Source organism: Porites lutea, chromosome 13 (genome assembly GCF_958299795.1).
Source record: "Porites lutea chromosome 13, jaPorLute2.1, whole genome shotgun sequence".
In the NCBI taxonomy this organism is placed as follows: domain Eukaryota; kingdom Metazoa; phylum Cnidaria; class Anthozoa; order Scleractinia; family Poritidae; genus Porites; species Porites lutea.
Window position 1 is genome coordinate 11,872,361 of NC_133213.1, and position 17,564 is coordinate 11,889,924.

The 17,564-nt window shown below is 38.9% G+C and overlaps 1 protein-coding gene across 1 annotated transcript in view; it reads left to right on the top strand.

The window, feature by feature from the left end:
* The window catches only part of LOC140923722 (VWFA and cache domain-containing protein 1-like), a 43,300-nt gene that overhangs the window by 10,651 nt on the left and 15,085 nt on the right, over nucleotides 1–17,564 (top strand). Inside the window, exons 2-7 of the mRNA XM_073373795.1 lie at nucleotides 1–512; nucleotides 6,045–6,192; nucleotides 11,010–11,308; nucleotides 12,373–12,508; nucleotides 13,446–13,722; nucleotides 14,101–14,297. The exon at nucleotides 1–512 is cut by the window's left edge and continues 73 nt beyond it. Coding sequence (XP_073229896.1) covers nucleotides 1–512; nucleotides 6,045–6,192; nucleotides 11,010–11,308; nucleotides 12,373–12,508; nucleotides 13,446–13,722; nucleotides 14,101–14,297 — 1,569 coding nt within the window. The remainder of the gene's footprint in view (nucleotides 513–6,044; nucleotides 6,193–11,009; nucleotides 11,309–12,372; nucleotides 12,509–13,445; nucleotides 13,723–14,100; nucleotides 14,298–17,564) is intronic.

Sequence of the window (17,564 nt, forward strand, 5' to 3'; positions counted from 1 at the left end):
GAAACAAGTTCCAAACAAGATTTGCAGTCACAAAACGACTTAAAGTTACTGTTGAAGATTTATACGCCAAGCCTCCAAAACCCACGACGGCAAAAGAGTGCTGTCATATCGACAAATCCACCCTGGAATACGATGAACTTTTCCGTACCAAAGTCGACCTTAACAACATTTGTTTGAAGATTCCCGGTGATGCAACCCCGAACCCTAGACATTTAGACGCAGAAGAAATCTTAAGAGAAATGAGAGACATTCATATAAAAAACCCCTTTATCAAGTGGCAGTACTTTGCATCGGTGGAAGGAGTCTATACGGGTTTTCCAGTTTTTGACGATTTAGCACCTTGTGACTTATACGACCCTCGATACAGACCATTTTACGTAGAAACAGCCACCCCTGAAGCTAAAGATGTTGTGTTGGTTATCGATTCCAGTGCGTCTATGACTGGAAAAAAATTTACTATTGCTAAAGAGGCGGCAAAGACTGTGTTACACTCACTGAATCCGAAAGATCAGGTGGGTCGTCAAAACTGAGCGATTTCTCTCGCGCTAATTGGTCAAGAGCCATAACATGGTCGTTAAGAGTGCAGACCGTGGAAATGACGTGGTGGTGCTCCTATTTTGTAGTTTTTTCTTTTTAGCGCGCGCGATTTTCCAAGGAAGGTCAATGAAATTGGAGGTTAAAAAACTGTTAATTGTACTGTAAAAAAACAAATATACAACAATTTCCCATTGTCTCTTTAACAAGTAGATTCCATGTTACTGTGCGTCATGTTCAGTAATAGATCAAAGAGGACAAAAAAATGTGGTAAAAACAAAGTAAGTGGCACACGAGCCACAGGCAAGTGTGTCACTGATGTTTTTATAACATTTTGACGTCTTCCTTGATCTATTACTGAACAGACCCACGGCAACATGGAATCTATTTTTTTAACAGCTATTTCGAGAAAGGTTGTCGGAAAAACTGTGCCCGCGACAAGCCCAAAAAGTAATATGGGATATGATCAATACACTGTTCCCGACGACTGTAGCTGTCGAACCCAGCCTAGTCCCTAGGCGTTCTCTCTTGCCCCGTTGTCCGCGCGAAGTCTGGGGAAGAGCGGGCGAGAGAACGCCTAGCCAATATTGGCAAAATACCCCTGATTTTAACGCAATTTTACCCCTGGTCACATTTTACGAGTTTCTACAGCTCCATTTTGGAAAAACTGCTCGCCGATAGTATGGATGTGTCGGTTGAAGTGTCTGCAAACAGCGGTAAGTTCTAACTTTGTAGCATATTATTTTTTCTGGTTAATTTGTTCGTCGTGGACGATTGTTTACGGTCAAAGATTCTCCTAGTCTGCGACTCAAGCTGTAAAATCCTTCTAGACCCAAAAGAACGATGCAAATTTTCACCAAAAACTTACATATACATTTTTTTCGACTCAGAGTGGGAGTATGATAGCGGGGAAAGCGATTTAGAGCTTACAAGTCATTCATTCTGCGGCCACCCGAAAGATATTCGATTTTTGTTTTTCTACAAGTGATTGTATTTTAATTTTATATCCACGAAAGTATCTCGGTGTTGTTTTATTGAGCAACATTTTATAATTTTCAGGAAGTTCTCCTTGTCGAAATCTTTTTTGTCCTGTCAGAACACCAAAGAAGCTGAAGAAGGCATCGATGAAGCTAGGTACTACTATATGCCATATCAAATCTTCAAATTTATTTAAACTTACTATATATTAAGCTTAACTATTACTTTGTTTTTTTTTTTTTCGTAAAGAGGTGGATAAAGGAGTTGTAGGCAAAGGAAAGAATAAGACCTGTAGGGCAAACCTGTCCACTTTAATTTGACTGTTGTGTAAGGTGATGATAGTAAGCTTATTTCTAATGCCTTCATACTTAGTGTTTTGCTTAAAACAAATTTATTTTGTAGGATGTTCTCCTCGTTTGAACGTTATCTCCCATGGAAACAGATGATTCCATACGGTCCTTCAACAAAGACGAACCAGCAAAAGAGGTTAAAGGAAATTGGTACATGTACAACTGTACAATGTATTTACCGTTGTTACCCAGTTTAATTTTAAAGTAGGGCATAAATTATTGAATGAGGTAGAGTACGATGCGAAAGATTGTGCAAATTGAATAGAATGATGCCCACCTCAGATCACCATAATTCTGCACATCACATAAAAACCAAATAACAATTATTGTGTTGTTTTTCATTGTAAACATTTCTATATTTGTAAACTTTTAAAAAAAACTTTGGCCTATTCCCAGCACAGTTCCAGGATATCTGAAGGCGTTTTTTCTTGCATATACTTCACAAAACGTAGATAATATTCATCAAAAAACATGATTTCCAGTCTTAGTCAGATAATTTAGCTATTTCATCTTGGTATAGGTGTAAACACACTTATTTCGTTCACTCAATATTGCCCAAGCAGCCTTGTCGCTAGGCAAATATACCATGTACTAACCCTGCTTCTAAAACCATATATCATGGGATCAAGGGTATATTGCTTGCATCCTCCAAATATGAAAAGTACCTGTTGGTTATAAATTAGCTGGGGGCTTGAGCCAATTGAAAATGGTTACGTATTTTGAATGAACAACAATAATTGACATATTTATTTATTTATCTTCGAAAGTTCGCCTCGTGCCCATCCTCTTTATCTCTATACTATAACTTAAGCTTAATTCTGACTTTGTCTTTTTGAAGATCTGGAAATAAAAGCCACTGGAAATAAAATGACCTTTAGGGTAAACCTGAAGCTATTTAAAATTTGTCTGCTGCGCATTTAATGATTTTGCAGGACATTCTTCTCGTTCTTCTTTTATATATTCTGTAAAAAAGGACACAAGGACATTGCCAAACAGTCCATCAGTGAAGACCAGTCAGCAGAAGAGACTGAAAAAATAGGTTAAACTTTGCAATGTATTCATTTATATCACTGTTTTTACACTGAGGCTAAATCCAACAAATATAATAATAATTTCTTATCCAATCTTTCAGCTCATTATTGTATACCTGGGAATGTAATTCTTACTTTAATTAAATAAATAGTTATATTTGCTTATTTGAAAAATTCCAACTATTTCATTATTGCTACACAGCAATTTTAAACTAGGCAACCTTAACAGCATATTATAGTCTTGTTATAAATTAAATCTGCCAGTATTTCATTTTTTGATCCCAGTGAGTTTTATATTGGGACAGGCAGAAAAAGAGGGGAAGGGTGGGCTTAAAGGGGGTGTGGTGCATATTATTTAATTTATTGCAGGCACAAAGTATTAATACAATAAGATAGCATTTATAGATCTACAAAGTAATAATATTTTCTTAATAGGGTCTTACATTTGCACTAAAATTCATGGTGTCCATCCTTAATCAGGTAAAAACCTATCATTATAAAGCAATCATGTTATAATTTCACTCTTTAGGTTGAAATATTTTTTATTTTATACAAATGGTTTCGATTTTCTAATCATGAGCCACATTTGTATGTACCCGTTAACACGGTTAATTTTCTACCTGGTTCAAATATTTTTTGTTTTTAATTTATTAAATTTCAGGTATTTTAATGAGAAACTTACTGGGAAAGAATAAAGGAACCAAACACTGGTGGCATGGCACAAGAAGAGAAGCCTGCAGGGAGAGAGAGAGAAGGGAAGAAAAGAAGAACTGCTGCCCAAGTTCATGATTTTTTCAGTTCAAAGATGCAATGCCAAATAAAGTATTTTTTAAGTGTTTTACATTGTGATATCTGTTTTTCCTAAACTGGGGTTTGTTTGTCAACAATAGCTCCATAGGCACACAACAGTTCAATAACCATACCAGTAGGGTTTACACAGTATCTTTTACATCTTCAATGCAAAAACACCGAAAATCGAGTTTTTTCCTTTATCTAACATAAACTTAAGCTTAATTCACTATATACAAATTTAGAGACACCCATCTGGGCCCTTACTATCTGTATTTCGTGAAAAATGTAAGAAAGACGTGCTGTTTTTCTGCTGGAAACGTCACTTATGTAAAAAAAGAAGTGAATAAAAACCCGCAACACCTACTTTTTGTGTTTATTTATTAATTCGTTTTTTCTGGAGAGACACTTTTGATGCGTCGTTTTAAAACAAGTGCTTGAAGATGCCCAGAAATGCCGTAACGAAGCATATGTTGACAATATACACGTTTGCCTTGTTTTCTGTTTCGACGATAGTCCGTAACCTCAGCTCCTCCATCTGCAGAGATTCATTGGCACAAATTCAAGAAAGAAGTTCATCGTCTGGTACCTGTTGCTACGCGTGAAAGTCCACTTAAGTTGAACAAAACTTGGTCTCGCGGATCCTTTTTTAAGAAACCGAAACTCTGTTTTTCGCTGTGGCATGTACATAGAAACTCTTCCTGTTCAAATGACGGATTTTCAGCTACTTTGGGCTGAAGTTGCAGTAACCTGACAAAAAGGCCGCCATATTTGATCTGGCAGTATCGGCTAGGCGTTCTCGGCGTGTATCTCTCGGTGACGTCACAGCTCACGGTAGAGTCCAGGATTGACCGAGCCGAGAGTGCCTAGGGACTAGGCTGTGTCGAACCTACTTTTGTTGCTGTCCTTTAGCACGCGCAAACACATTTCCATGGCCTTTCGTACCAATTCTTTCAAATTTCTTTGAAAAAAAGAGAACTCAAAACCACCCACAATGCCTTTCAGGATTGTCGCTTGCACTTTTCCTGACAACCTTTCTCGAAATAGCTGTATACAATGACCATAAAGGAACAAGACCAATACACATACCTGCCTTGTACCGCTTGACTGTTCTAGGATTTGTGTTACTTTAGATATTTTTTGTCACAAACGCTACTTTTCGTCTCTGCTTCTTCTTTTTTCCTTTATCTTACTTGTAAAAAGTTTCTCGAAAAGTTTTTCAACGTCTTCACTTGCTCAAAACAGAATAATCGCAAAAACATCTTGCATATCAGCGAGTCTCTCGAAGCGATGACACACTATCAGCTCTCGTGAAGATTTCTGTCAGTTAATTTATTATATAGGCATTCTCAAGTTGTCAAGTACTCTTTTCGCCTCTGTTTCTCCATTTTTTCTCACTGTAAATAACTCATTCTAAACTTTTTTCGAGGCTTTCACTTGCTCAATCCGAAATAATCTCACAAACATTTTCAAAACCGCGCACCATGTTGAGCAAAACAAAGCACAAGTTTCCCGTGACGTCATCCATGTATCTGTACTCTAATAGAACATGGGTAACGACCAATCACAGCGCGCGCACAGTCACATCCCTGTCTAAACTATTTTATTAAAAACTGAACCACTGGCCATTGATAAACCAATCCTAGAGCTCTGATTGGCCTAGCTAGCTATCATGGTATATCAGCCATTATACCATGCTCTCTAAATATGGTAACTGTACACGTCTACTTAAAATTAAAAACAAGCTGAAAATCGGTTGCTTTTACAAATAAAGTCGGGAAGAATTCTACTGAATAAATAATAAAATTTTACTGAATAAAACAGTTATTCCACTCGCGCTTGTTGGATATGGGATAATTGTAGGCAACTCGGCGCTACGCGCCTCTTCGGCTCCCTACCATCTACTCATATATAAATCCAACGTGCACTCGTGGGATAATGGTTAAATCGACCATAGAACTGACGTCAAAATTTTCAAAGCCCTGCAGTGCAGTGAAACCCCTCACCTGCGGCTTGTGGTTTCACTTGAGTTTTGAACATTTTGGTGTTATTTCTATGATCGATACGATTACAGACCATGACAAATTGTTGTAGATTTGCATGGGCACAAGGGAGGTGCTCGCTCTCGCTGGGTTATAGGCTCCAGCTCCTGCTCAGTTCATTGGTTTGAAAAACGAACGAGCAACTCCGTTTTGCCCATGCAACGGCGTTTTCGCAGACCATTTTATTTTTTAATCGATTTTCTAGTGAATTTTGAATATCAAATAAGTTTTACAGAACAGTCATTAATCATCCGGTGCTTCCATGATACATTTATACATTGATCATAAAAATGGTATGTTTTTGGTTTCTTTTCTTCAAGGTTAATGTGGTTTCCTTCAACACAGAGGCCTTAACAGATAGTGGTTCTGAAGTCACGTCTTGTTTTAGTGAGCGGTTAGCTCTAGCAGTTCCTGAGAATAAAAAAAGCTTAGAGAAATACATTGATGGACCCAGGTTTATTGCTCAACGTAAGTCTGTTGTAATAGTAATGAGCTTTTATTTTCAGTATCGTGTTATACCCCAGCAAGCTCACTAGCCTGCTAGCAGTCGAAGGGAGGGGGGGGGGGGGGGGGGTGGGCGGAGAACGGAAGGAAACCGTTTCCTTTTCTTTCCAGCGCCTGCCCCCCGCACTTCCTTTTTTGCATCTTTATGCCTCGCGCGACTTTCGTCCTTGCAACGCTAGACCTAAAGGGAACGGACACGACTGCCACGCAGGCTACAAGTTCTTGTGAGCGGCCATTTAACCTTTACATCTTTAGTGGCCACTTATGGAACCTTGATTCTCTTAAAAGGCGAGGGACCTGTTTCTCCAAAGGCCCGAGAACATTTTTTAAGCCGGAAGGCAAATTTTCAGATCAAAACATGTTGAATAGTAGCACAGTTCCTAGCTCACAAACCTGTCAATTTTGCTTGGTTAACTGATAGCTTCATTGGGTCATTTGCAAATTATTGAAGCTTGAATGCAAACACGGCCAACATAAACCAGCTCTCCGGGCCGGAAAAGTTTCCGAGCATATCGAGAAACGGGGCCCAAGCTCCAGTAACGTACATGTTTGTTGCGTCCGAAGGCTGTCCACTTACCAGACTTTTCATGGTAGTTCCTTACAAAATCATATGACCAGTCGTGGCATCAAGGTCCCGCTGCTGCAGTCCTAATAGGAACCATGATCATCAGCATACCTGCAGTCTGCCATACATACGAAAGAAATGTAGTCGTTAGTTTAGCGGTCGTTTCTTTGGAGAAAATGGAGACTGTCCACACACTCTCTAGTTTTCTCCAACCTCGTCTCCAATTCAGGTAATTCAGTAAGAAAATGGCCATATGAAAATAATTTATGCATTATACCGAAATCGAAATGGCGGAAAGTATGTCCACTCCAACGAAGATTTCTGCAAGAAATCCAGTTCGCAGGCTATGTGGCGGTTCTCATGAGGGTCGCTATATGCTTTGAATATTCACCAAGGCCGGTTCATCTAAAGATTTGTGTTTATAAAAGCTGTGGTATAAAAATTTCTGAGGACGACACGAGGTTAGCAGTGCTATGTAGGAGTTGCGTCACATTCGTAGACAAAATGGATCAGTTTATTCGGAGAGCTTAATCTCTAGACAATACGCCATCTTATATAAACTCAGAATATTCGATTCTGTAAAGCGCTGCGTTCAACTTTTACCGACTTTGCATCAGCCATCAAAGCGTCTACTTGTATTAAAGGATATGCCAACCGAAAGTTTCGATGTGGTTGTTAGGCCTTCACAACTTCTACATTTTCTCTGAGTAGATGTGATTTTAGCCGCTTGTTTCACACTGAGAGGTCATGGCACACATATCGATTAACTGTGGTTTTCGTTCCTAGTCGGCAATATTTACCCTCTGATGCAAGAGCCTTTACTTTGACCTCTTTTGAGGCGTAAAGCTTGTTACACGACTGAATAAGTGTTCCAATTTTCTCCAAAGTGCCTTCTGGATCTGAATAACAAGGCGATTTTCTTTAGTCCGTGAATGTAATGTTTTTCTGCAATGTTGTATCACACTGGGCCCAGCTCGTCAGTTTACTTTGCAGGATGTTAAATTATTATCGAGGACAGTGATTTTTACAGATCCAAAATTATCTGAATTATAAGAATGAAGTGAAGGCTTAAACTGAAGCTGCATCAACTATGGAGAATTGCATTGTGACTCAGTACACTCTGACAGCATAGTCTTTTTCTGAAGATAATATGAGCCTTTTGACTAGAGCGGGTATTCCCTTCCTTGATAATAGCTTTTGAATACTCAGTAGTTGCCGGGTAAGCTATGTGCTTAGTTGCTTTTACAAAAGCAACTTTAGTTGTTCTTTATCGTGACGAGAACGGTACAGCTGTGAAATAACATTCGAAACACTTTACTTGAAGTAGTTTAAAATTAAGCGATGGAAAGTTACCGTTACTCAGGGTCCTCAGGGAAAATCCGACCCGGCGAAGCACTGATAAGAACTCTGGTCTACACGCCATCTGGCATGTTTTGTTTATCGTATGCGATCGTATGCTAATTTAGTACACCCACAAATTCTGGGTGTTTGGTGGTCATGTGGCCGGCCGATGCCAGGGCCTTTTCCCGCCCCACCTCCAAAGCCCGGAAAAAGCGCCCTGGCCACGAGGTTGAGTTTTCCCATAACTTGGAAGGAAAGCGACAAAGCGAGCAAAATAAGCGCCAGCGAAAATCCCGACGGAGGGTTGGAATGACCCCCGGCTCATCCCATACTGTGGTGATACTCTCCTCCAGGTCGCATTTTTATCCTATACAATTACGAGAAATATTAATTGTTAAAGTAGTATTTTGCTAACTGGCTGAAGAGTTAAGTCTGTAGTATAGGGCATTTTTTTTACTAGTCATGCTGTATTTGAACGAGCTCGTTCGGCGATCGGAGCCAAAATACAAAAGATTAGTAAAACTATTTCAGCCACCATAGTGGTTAATTGTCCATAGGAGACCAATTATTCAACTTCGGTCACCTCAACACAAATCTGGGTATTTTTTTAAACGAATTTTTCAAATACCACTCGACCTTTCGCACACACCAAACGTGTGAAATCGCTCACCGAGGCTGCACCTTTTATCTTTTTGAAACCTCTCTCCAGAGTGCACGTGGTTTAGGACCCTGCTTGAATGTGATCGAGATGGTAACGGAACTTGCACTGGAATTTTATTGTACAATTTTCATGTCCTGTCCACACGAATTCGGGTAACATAATATGCGGTTTCAAAAATGTCTGGATTCGTGTGGACCGGGTCTTAGATTCAGTGCTATTTCATGATATATAGATTTAGACAGGGCTAAAAGCGCAGCTCTCGTTAATATAGTTGTAGTATAGTTTACTCAAAGAAAAACATAAAAATGTGTAATGCTAAACGGCAATGGCAACGAGAACGACAAACAAAAAAGATCAATAGATGTAAAGGTACCGTAAAACGAGCTACAAAAAACGGTATTGCTGCAAAACGAGTTGAATAACGATGTTGTGCGTTTTGCCACCCACGACCAAAAAACCTTGCAACCTTATTCGAACGTCAGTGGTAAAACACACAACATCGCAAGATTCAACTCGTTTTGCGGCAGTGTTGCAGACAAGTTGCACGTTTTTCGTTAACCGCTTTACTTGTTGGCTTCACACTAGAGCTTCAAGTATAGTGTAAGTGTATTTGGAAGCTACTTTGAGTGTGAAGGGGTAAAATGTACCCACTTTACTTGGTGACCATGGAAACTTTCGTATTTCAAAGAAGCCGAAGTTCTCCCTAAAGTCTGGTCTTCACCACACACGAGAACACACAATGTGCAAGACGTGCAGCGGTTCCAAGATTCTAATGAACGGAGAGATTACTTGGCTTCACATTAGAAGTTAAGTTAGTTTCAAGTGAGTACTTAATTCAATTGGTAGCCTTTACACTAGGCCGTCACGTAAGACGTGTTGGCTTCTAAGTTTTACTTAACCAAAGATACGTGTGTGAAGGCCTTAGTAAAATCTCATGTTATTTTACTTTGTATCTCATCAAAATTGGAAAGTTGAAACGATTCAAGAAAAGTTCAAGTGACCTGAAAACCATCCTTAACACTGACCTAGCGAACTTGCGGTTTCTTAAGCTTTGAAAAAGGCGAAGCATGTCGATCAATCTTAATTATGTTGCTTGGCAAAATAGCCTTAAGTTAACCTGAAGTAAATTAAAAGAAACGGTTACGAGTGAAGCTTAATTTTACTTGAAGTATTTAAAATTTACTTGCATGTCTCGAAATAATTCTTAGCTTCTTTAGGCTCTTGTAAAGACCTGCCATTGACAGCTTTTACTTCAAGTAATATACTTTGTCAATAAGTGTGAAGCCATGTTTTTAGTGTGTAGGTGGTGGATGGAGTTACGGACAGTCAGGTGATTACCAAAATTTATCGCCTCGATAGGTTAACATTTTTTCTAGCCCATGGTGCTCTGCTGCGCGGCTTCGTGCGAGCGAGAGCGCTTCTATAACCAGGGGATGCGTAATTTAACCTTTCCCTTCTCGAAAGCTTGATGCAATGTTGTTGACAACTAGTTTGAAATAGACTGGTTCACTTAGTAAATCGACTTTTTGGGTGTTTTCCTCTGCGCTTAGAAATTTTTTTCTTTCGAACTTTTGCACGCAAGGGCAAATGGCAATGGAACAAGCAATTGATGATTGTGAGGCTTTTGATGGCCATTTGGCTTTTACGCATAAGCCCCCACTAAAGAAAATAAAACAACAAAAAAAAAAGGTAATAAGGGATCAACTAGTTTGGAAGAAGAGCAATTATCAAGAAAGAACTTATAATTTACATTCGCCTGAAAAAAATCATAACCCGTCTTTAGAAACTACTACGTTGAGTACTTTCGTCTTTAAAATGAATGGGTAACGAAGTCTGTTTAGTTAATGTTCGGCAGGAATTTCTTATTGTTACACACTCCACAAGCCCAAACTATAAACGAAGTTAATTACATTTACAAACTGATTACATCAGCTACATTAGCACATGGTTCGTCTACGCTCTTCCTCAAGGTATAGATATACTCGCGTCACCCACCACTCACACGCCTGACACGCACCTACATTACGGACCTTATTTATCTCTACTGGGATTGAATTTTAACTGTAATTCCTATTAAGACCTCAACTTCGATAAAATACATTTGTTTTCGTCCCAGCTGTGTTTAGAGGATATTCTTTTCTGACTCGGCAACCCACCGCCCTTGAAATGCCTAATAAACCTTTTCTATATGTATTGATATATGACTCTTCACAGGTACATCTGTTTATCGAGTTGGATTGCAAAAGGCCTTTGATCTGTTGAAAGCTTCTGCTGTTGGTGAAACTGACAAAACTAAAAGGAGAATTATTTTATTTCTCACGGATGGTGATCCAACAGATGATAGAGGTTTGATCTTCAAAACAATAAGAGACAGAAACTTGGAGCTGAACAACTCAGTCATAATTTTTACGTTTGGAATTGGCACGCCTAACCCTGAAATCCTCACAGACATTGCCAATCAAAATACAACAAAGTATGGCTATTCGCGAAATGTGTCCGTCGGAGATATAACGGTAAAGTACATGTAGACCAGTTATTTACATTTCAGATTTGCAAAGGCAATTCGCTTACGGAAGGTACTGAGCTTCTTTGTCAAATCGCAGACGCAGTGTGTATAATATAACGACATTCTTCGGTTTTCCGCGGCTACGAGATTTTAAGAAATGCTTAGCATTCACCACGTTACAAACGAGAAGAAAACCAGGCCGATTTACTTGTGCAAAGATTTGTGGGATTGCTACCAGGAACAGGGAAAAAAAGGCCATTCTCGAGTCCCCCCTGGCCTCAGTATCAAAACGAGGTTAAGTGCTCAGCCTTTGATATGGAAATAATTTTTCATTCTCAAGCAAATAAAACTCATTTTCACAAGAAAGGTTGTGCACTTGGCCTTATTTTGAAAGTGAGGGTTTTTGAAACTCGGAAGTGGCCTATTGGCTCATCGTGTCCTTATTAACGATCCCAGAAACAATTGCGCGCAGGGCTCATTTTAGCTCATGTTTCCTTCTCATTTCTAAAGTGGCAAATAACATGCATGAACAGCAATGAAAATACTTTTGTGAAATTAGAGCATAAGGGATCCTACATTTTAAAGAAAATCACTTTCTACCATGGGGCGACAGAAACCTGTCGTCATAAGCCTAGCGTCTTATCTAGGAAGTAAGAGGCTTCTCGTCAAGGGTTGAAGGCGGTAAAGAGCTTAAAAGCATAGTTTATTTTTGCACCAGTTACATTCGTGATTGTGCTTCTCAAGATGGTTCAGTTGAATATATAGCTTTACGTTTGATTTCAGTTAAGCTTTCCTGAAAAAGTTTTCTAATACTTAATTAGTTGCCGTTGTGGTGTGGAGGATTCTAAGTCTATAAAGGCCTGTTTACTTGGACGTGAGGGACGGCGGGTAGGTGAGGTAACCCACTTAGGTGGGGTAACCCGCCTGTCATGTAATCTCTCATTTCATTTTGATCACGTTTGCATGATAGGTGGGGTGACCCACCACATGTTACCTCACCTCTCTGGGGTCCTCCACCTCCATGTAAATAGGCCCTTATTGAAAGCTTTTTTCTCCGCTTTTCCTTATTAGCATGGACAGTACACAGCAGTCACGGAAGATATTAACTTGCTGCCAACTAAGATGGTATCGTACTATAACTTTCTTCCTCGAGCGCGGCTGGATCAACCAATAGTGTCTGTACCGTATATTGATGCATTTGGAACAGGTATTGTTTGTCTGGTAAATCACCTCGCCGTTGCCGTAGCAACGTTTCTAAGATGGCCTTTCCGAGGTTAAAGGATGTTTCGTAGGACCATATGACGTCATTGCGAAATTCAAGTTCCGCGAATCAAATCCTCGCCGAATTTAAACACGGGAAGTGTTATACCCATATAGAAGATCCAAATCACAAAATTTCAAGAGGATTAACATTTAATAACAAAAACAAAAGGATACGTAATCGACAAATACTCAAAGTGATAACTTAGTTTACTGCTAAGTTCCATTTTGTATCTTTTCTGTGTAAAGCAACGTATGGAGTATAGACTAGCTATTAAATTTATCTTTTAAGCTATTAACAGAGCTAGATTCGATCGTACAAATCGTTCAGAATATCGTTTGTGCAGTCATCAAAATTGCAATTAATTGGTTCCTTGTAGTTCTCATTAAAAAGGTTCTTGTAACGTTCCAACACTAAAACGTTTTTCAGGTCGAGTCTAGATCAATGGAAACATAGTCAATAACGTGAAATAGTGATGAATCCTATCGGAGTCCTTTGGTATATGCTTTGTTTTGTTAGCTTTTTTTTAACTTGACAGGTGCACAACTTTCAATTGGTTTCATTTTTGTTCTTATTGACCAATAAAAACTTTGCACTAATTTATTCAGTTACAATTTATGAACAAAAAAAAAAAGATTGTGCGCAGTCAGGAAGTTGCATGAACGAACTTGAATTGCGAAATTTGATGTCCTTTTCTCATATTTCCGTATTCAAGAAAACGCGAAGATATAAAACCCAGCAAAATAAAGTCTCGCCAAAATCGCGAAGTTAAGTACCTGTGAAATTAACTGTACCGATAATATACTTGGTGACGGGGGACAGGTAATAATGTGTGGTCGAAGAATGAAAGAGCTAGAGGAACATTTTGTTTTTCTCTCGTCAGGTCTTTTGATGTCGATCACTCTTCCATGCTACGATGAAACAGGAAACTTCATTGGCGTAGCAGGGACGGATATCAACCTGGAGGACCTTCTATCCGACATCACATTCTTTAATCAGGACCAGACAACCTACGCTTTTATGATCGCTAAAACAGGACGGACCTTAATTCACCCTCTTCTTCCATCACCTTCTGAAGCGTATGATGACCCTTTTTTCATAGACATTAGGACTCTGGAAACTGATTCGAAGTTCCTTGAGGTGTTTGCTTCTATGACAAGGTATGCATTCACGTGCATTAGTTATAGCTAGTCGCTCTTATAGTTCTTTTCTTTTGTGTGCTGGTGTCAGTTGCCTCAACCCATCAACAAGAGAATGCTAGGTGAGCTGGGAAAGACGTGGATGTCGTTTCGTGACGTCAGGGACGTACTAATGTGTGTAAATCTGTATAAAATTCTAGGTGTGAAAACGACGTTCTTTACTTTTAGCGCCATTAATGGTCCTCTAGTCCTCGGTTTGCTGCCTCGCCTGGAGATTAGGGTGGGGTGGGCTGACATTTATGCTTTTAGTACGTGAATGTAGGTGAAATGTTGTCGATGATTCTTTATTTGTTATACACCCTTGTTGACTTGGGTGACTCTTCTGTTTTAAACAAACAGGGGTGAATCTGGATCAACAGCTTTCGTCGCCACACGATATTTACCTCGAGGCGGTGACATCAAAGACGGAGTGGTAGTAAAGCAGCTTAATTCATCTTATTTTTGGTCTCCTGTGGAAAAGACGGATTTTTCCATTGGTGTGGTTATACCTGTTGCCCATGAAAACGAGGTGTTAAACGCTTTACAAATTCCCGAAGGTAAGGCTGGTTTCAATTTGACAAGGTTAGCTCGTCATCGTTTTGCAATTCCCTTCTTGTCTCATGATGATAGTCCAGGTCTTAAAGGAACAGTATCCCGCTCCGTGAACACTTCGGCCAATCTATTTTTTCATTTTTCCGACAAAAACGGGAAAAGGACATGTTACTGATCCTTATCATATTTACATATTTTAAAGTACGGGAAAAAAATAGGAGAAAAGAAAATGGTCAGGAAAATCGATTATTTTTTCGTTTTGGCTAATTTTGAAGTTAAATTCAAAAATACAAAAAATACTGTAAACGGCTAAAAGCGATATTTTGCTATTTTTTGTTGTGCAATTGTTAGAAAATGAGAAAAATGAAATAATCTCCAATTCCTAACACTTTTTTCTCTTTTTTCGTTTTTCGCAAAAAATAGAAAAATGGAAAAATGAAAAAAATTATATTTATTCGCACCATTTTTTCATTTTTTCCATTGTGTTCAAGAAATGAAGAATAGAAAAATAGCATACCTATCGCCCAATTTTCCATAATTCCATTTTAATAAGCAAAATGAAAAAATGACAAGTGTGGCGTGCAATTTTCTATTTTTCCATTTTTTGTAATAAATAGAAAAACTTTAAAACGATACACCCTCTCAGACAGTTTTTCATTTTTTATTTTATCGAAAAAAGGCGCAGAAAAGTGAGAAGTTATGAATATTTAACGGTGAAGAAAAGAAAAACCTAATTCGTATCCACTTTCGACTGACCAATTTGGTTAGAAGATTTGCACAGGGTTGACGGAGATGTGGGGTAATTTGGCGGTAGGGGCTTTAGTTTTCGAGATGTGGACGTAGTTCCATTCACTATTGAAGTTGATTAACTTTTCCCTGAAAGTTGTCGGACTGTGGATGAAAGCAGTGGAAAACCGTACCGTACCGGCCGTGGAAATCAAGAATATTAGAAAGGGGACGAGGGAGGCGGAGGCGCAAAGGTTTTCATGCCAGCAACACCCAGCACAAAAAGAGCAGTTCGTGAGAGAGATTAAGGGGAAGGAGTTAAGAAGAAGGTCGTTGAACAGTCACATGCACAAAATAAATAAAGAGCACGCCAGTAAAGACGTCAGACCCTTTTAAATGAAATAGATGCTCAACAGTAGACTGCTTATAGCCTGCCGAAATAACGGATCTTGCCGTAGAACGGGTGTTTTAGGATTGCAAGAGTAAATATATTGAGTTAATATTATGGAGGAGAAACATCACGAGGCGCCTGGTATACACTCGCGGGAGAGAACATCTTAATGTTCTGGCCCCATACATTTGTTTAAACGTTGGATAACGACGATCCACCGGATAAATCACTATCCAGCGGCCTGATAATTTTTTATGTATTTTAGGGAAACCAATTGCGTTATCCAATGGATAGTTATTTATCCAGGGGATAGTGTTCTCCACCTTTTTAGCAACTCAGCCCTGGAGAGACGAGAGCAAAGTTCGCATGGGACACCCATGCGACAAGTATGGGGAAACGTTCCACAGTTTGTATGCGATAGGAATACTTTATGGTCACGCAATGTTAGAACAGGTCACAGAGTGAGTCCTAAGTAATAAGGTAAAGGAATCAGCTAATCAAATCCAAAAGTGAATAAAACTACGTTCGCATTCCGAGAACTAAAGCACCCCCATCCGCCCTCCCCATCCCAAGTCTCTGCCGACCTGTGTAAATCATCTAAGAAAATTAGTGAGTCGAAAGTGGATTAGGTTTACCTTTTCTTTATTGGTAAGTATTCATGATTTGTCATTTTTCTTCGCTATCTTTCATTAAAACAAAAGATGAAAAATTGTCCGCTTTTGTTTGTTTGTTTGTTCTTTTTTTCTATTTATGGAAATAATGGATAAATTATTCACAACACTTGTCATTTTTTCATATTTTTTGTCAAAATGGAATTATGGAAAGTCAGGCGACAGGTACGCGATTTTTCTATTTTTTCATTTTTTGAACATAATGGAAAAAATGAAAAAATGGTGCGAATAAATATATTTTTTTCATTTTTCCGTTTTCCTATTTTTGGGGGAAAATGGAAAAATAGAAAAATGAGTTAGGAATCGAAGATTATTTCATTTTTCTCGCTTTTCAAACAATAAGAATAGCAAATTATCGCTTTTAGCCGTTTACACTGTTTTTTGTATTTTTGAAGAGGACTTCAAAATTTGAAAAATGAAAAAACGATCAATTTTCCTGACCGTTTTTCTTTTTTCTGTACCTTAAAATATGTAAATATGACAAGGATAAGTAATATTTCCTTTTTCCGTTTTTGTTGGAAAAATGAAAAATTAGATTGGCCGAAGTGTGCACGGACCCTATCCCGTTACTGCGCATCCACCAAACTTTGATTTTTGGACAGGATGTCGCGAAATCAAAAGATGCGAGGAGAGTAAGAGAACCTTGAAAAATCCGTTTGCATCGCGCTTGGCCAAGTTCAATAATACACTAAAACTTCTCAGGATTACCGATCAATGATATATTGTTCCTGATTTGGGCAAAATCTGGATTTTTGGGCGTTACTTTTATTTCCTTTGGCCGGAGGACCAAACGATGGGAAGCGCTTTGATGCCGATTGAAGGCTTATTTCTTCTGCTACTTCCATACTAAAGCTCAGATAATTGTGAAAGGAATACGCAGAAATGAAACAGCAACAATAAAGACTGTAAGAAAGAAACCATTGAGACATTGATGTGACTGAGAAGATCTTGTGGAGGGGAGCTTCTTGAAGCAGAATGTTTTGCAACGACGCGTTAGTGAACTTCAGTAAATGAATCTCCCTACGGTCGACAAAATCAAACAAACAGGCGCTACATGTTCAGAAAAACTAGTTCCATGAAATCATAATATAATTTTTGACTAACCTTTGCGATGATTCATAGCGTTGAGATTGCATTTTTAGTTTTGTCTTTTCGACGTTTGAGGCTAAAACGCGAGCAAATCAGGCAGATATTACTGGACTTGGAACAACTGACCTCTGACACGAGTTTCACATTAGGTTTTTAAAGCGAGCGGAAAGAGATTTTCGGATTGCGAGGCGGCCCTGCTAGCGATAAAATCGCGATGAGTCTTCGTGTAGCGAGCCAAATTTTAAATAACACGAAAGATTTCTTCGAAAGTCTAAAATATTGCTTGAGAATATAAACAACAGATCTCCGTCGGCGGTGCGGTCCGGAGGGAAATCTTGTTGAGTCAATATGACAGTTCTATTGTCTTTTGAAGAAAAAAACAGATGACGCTCCCG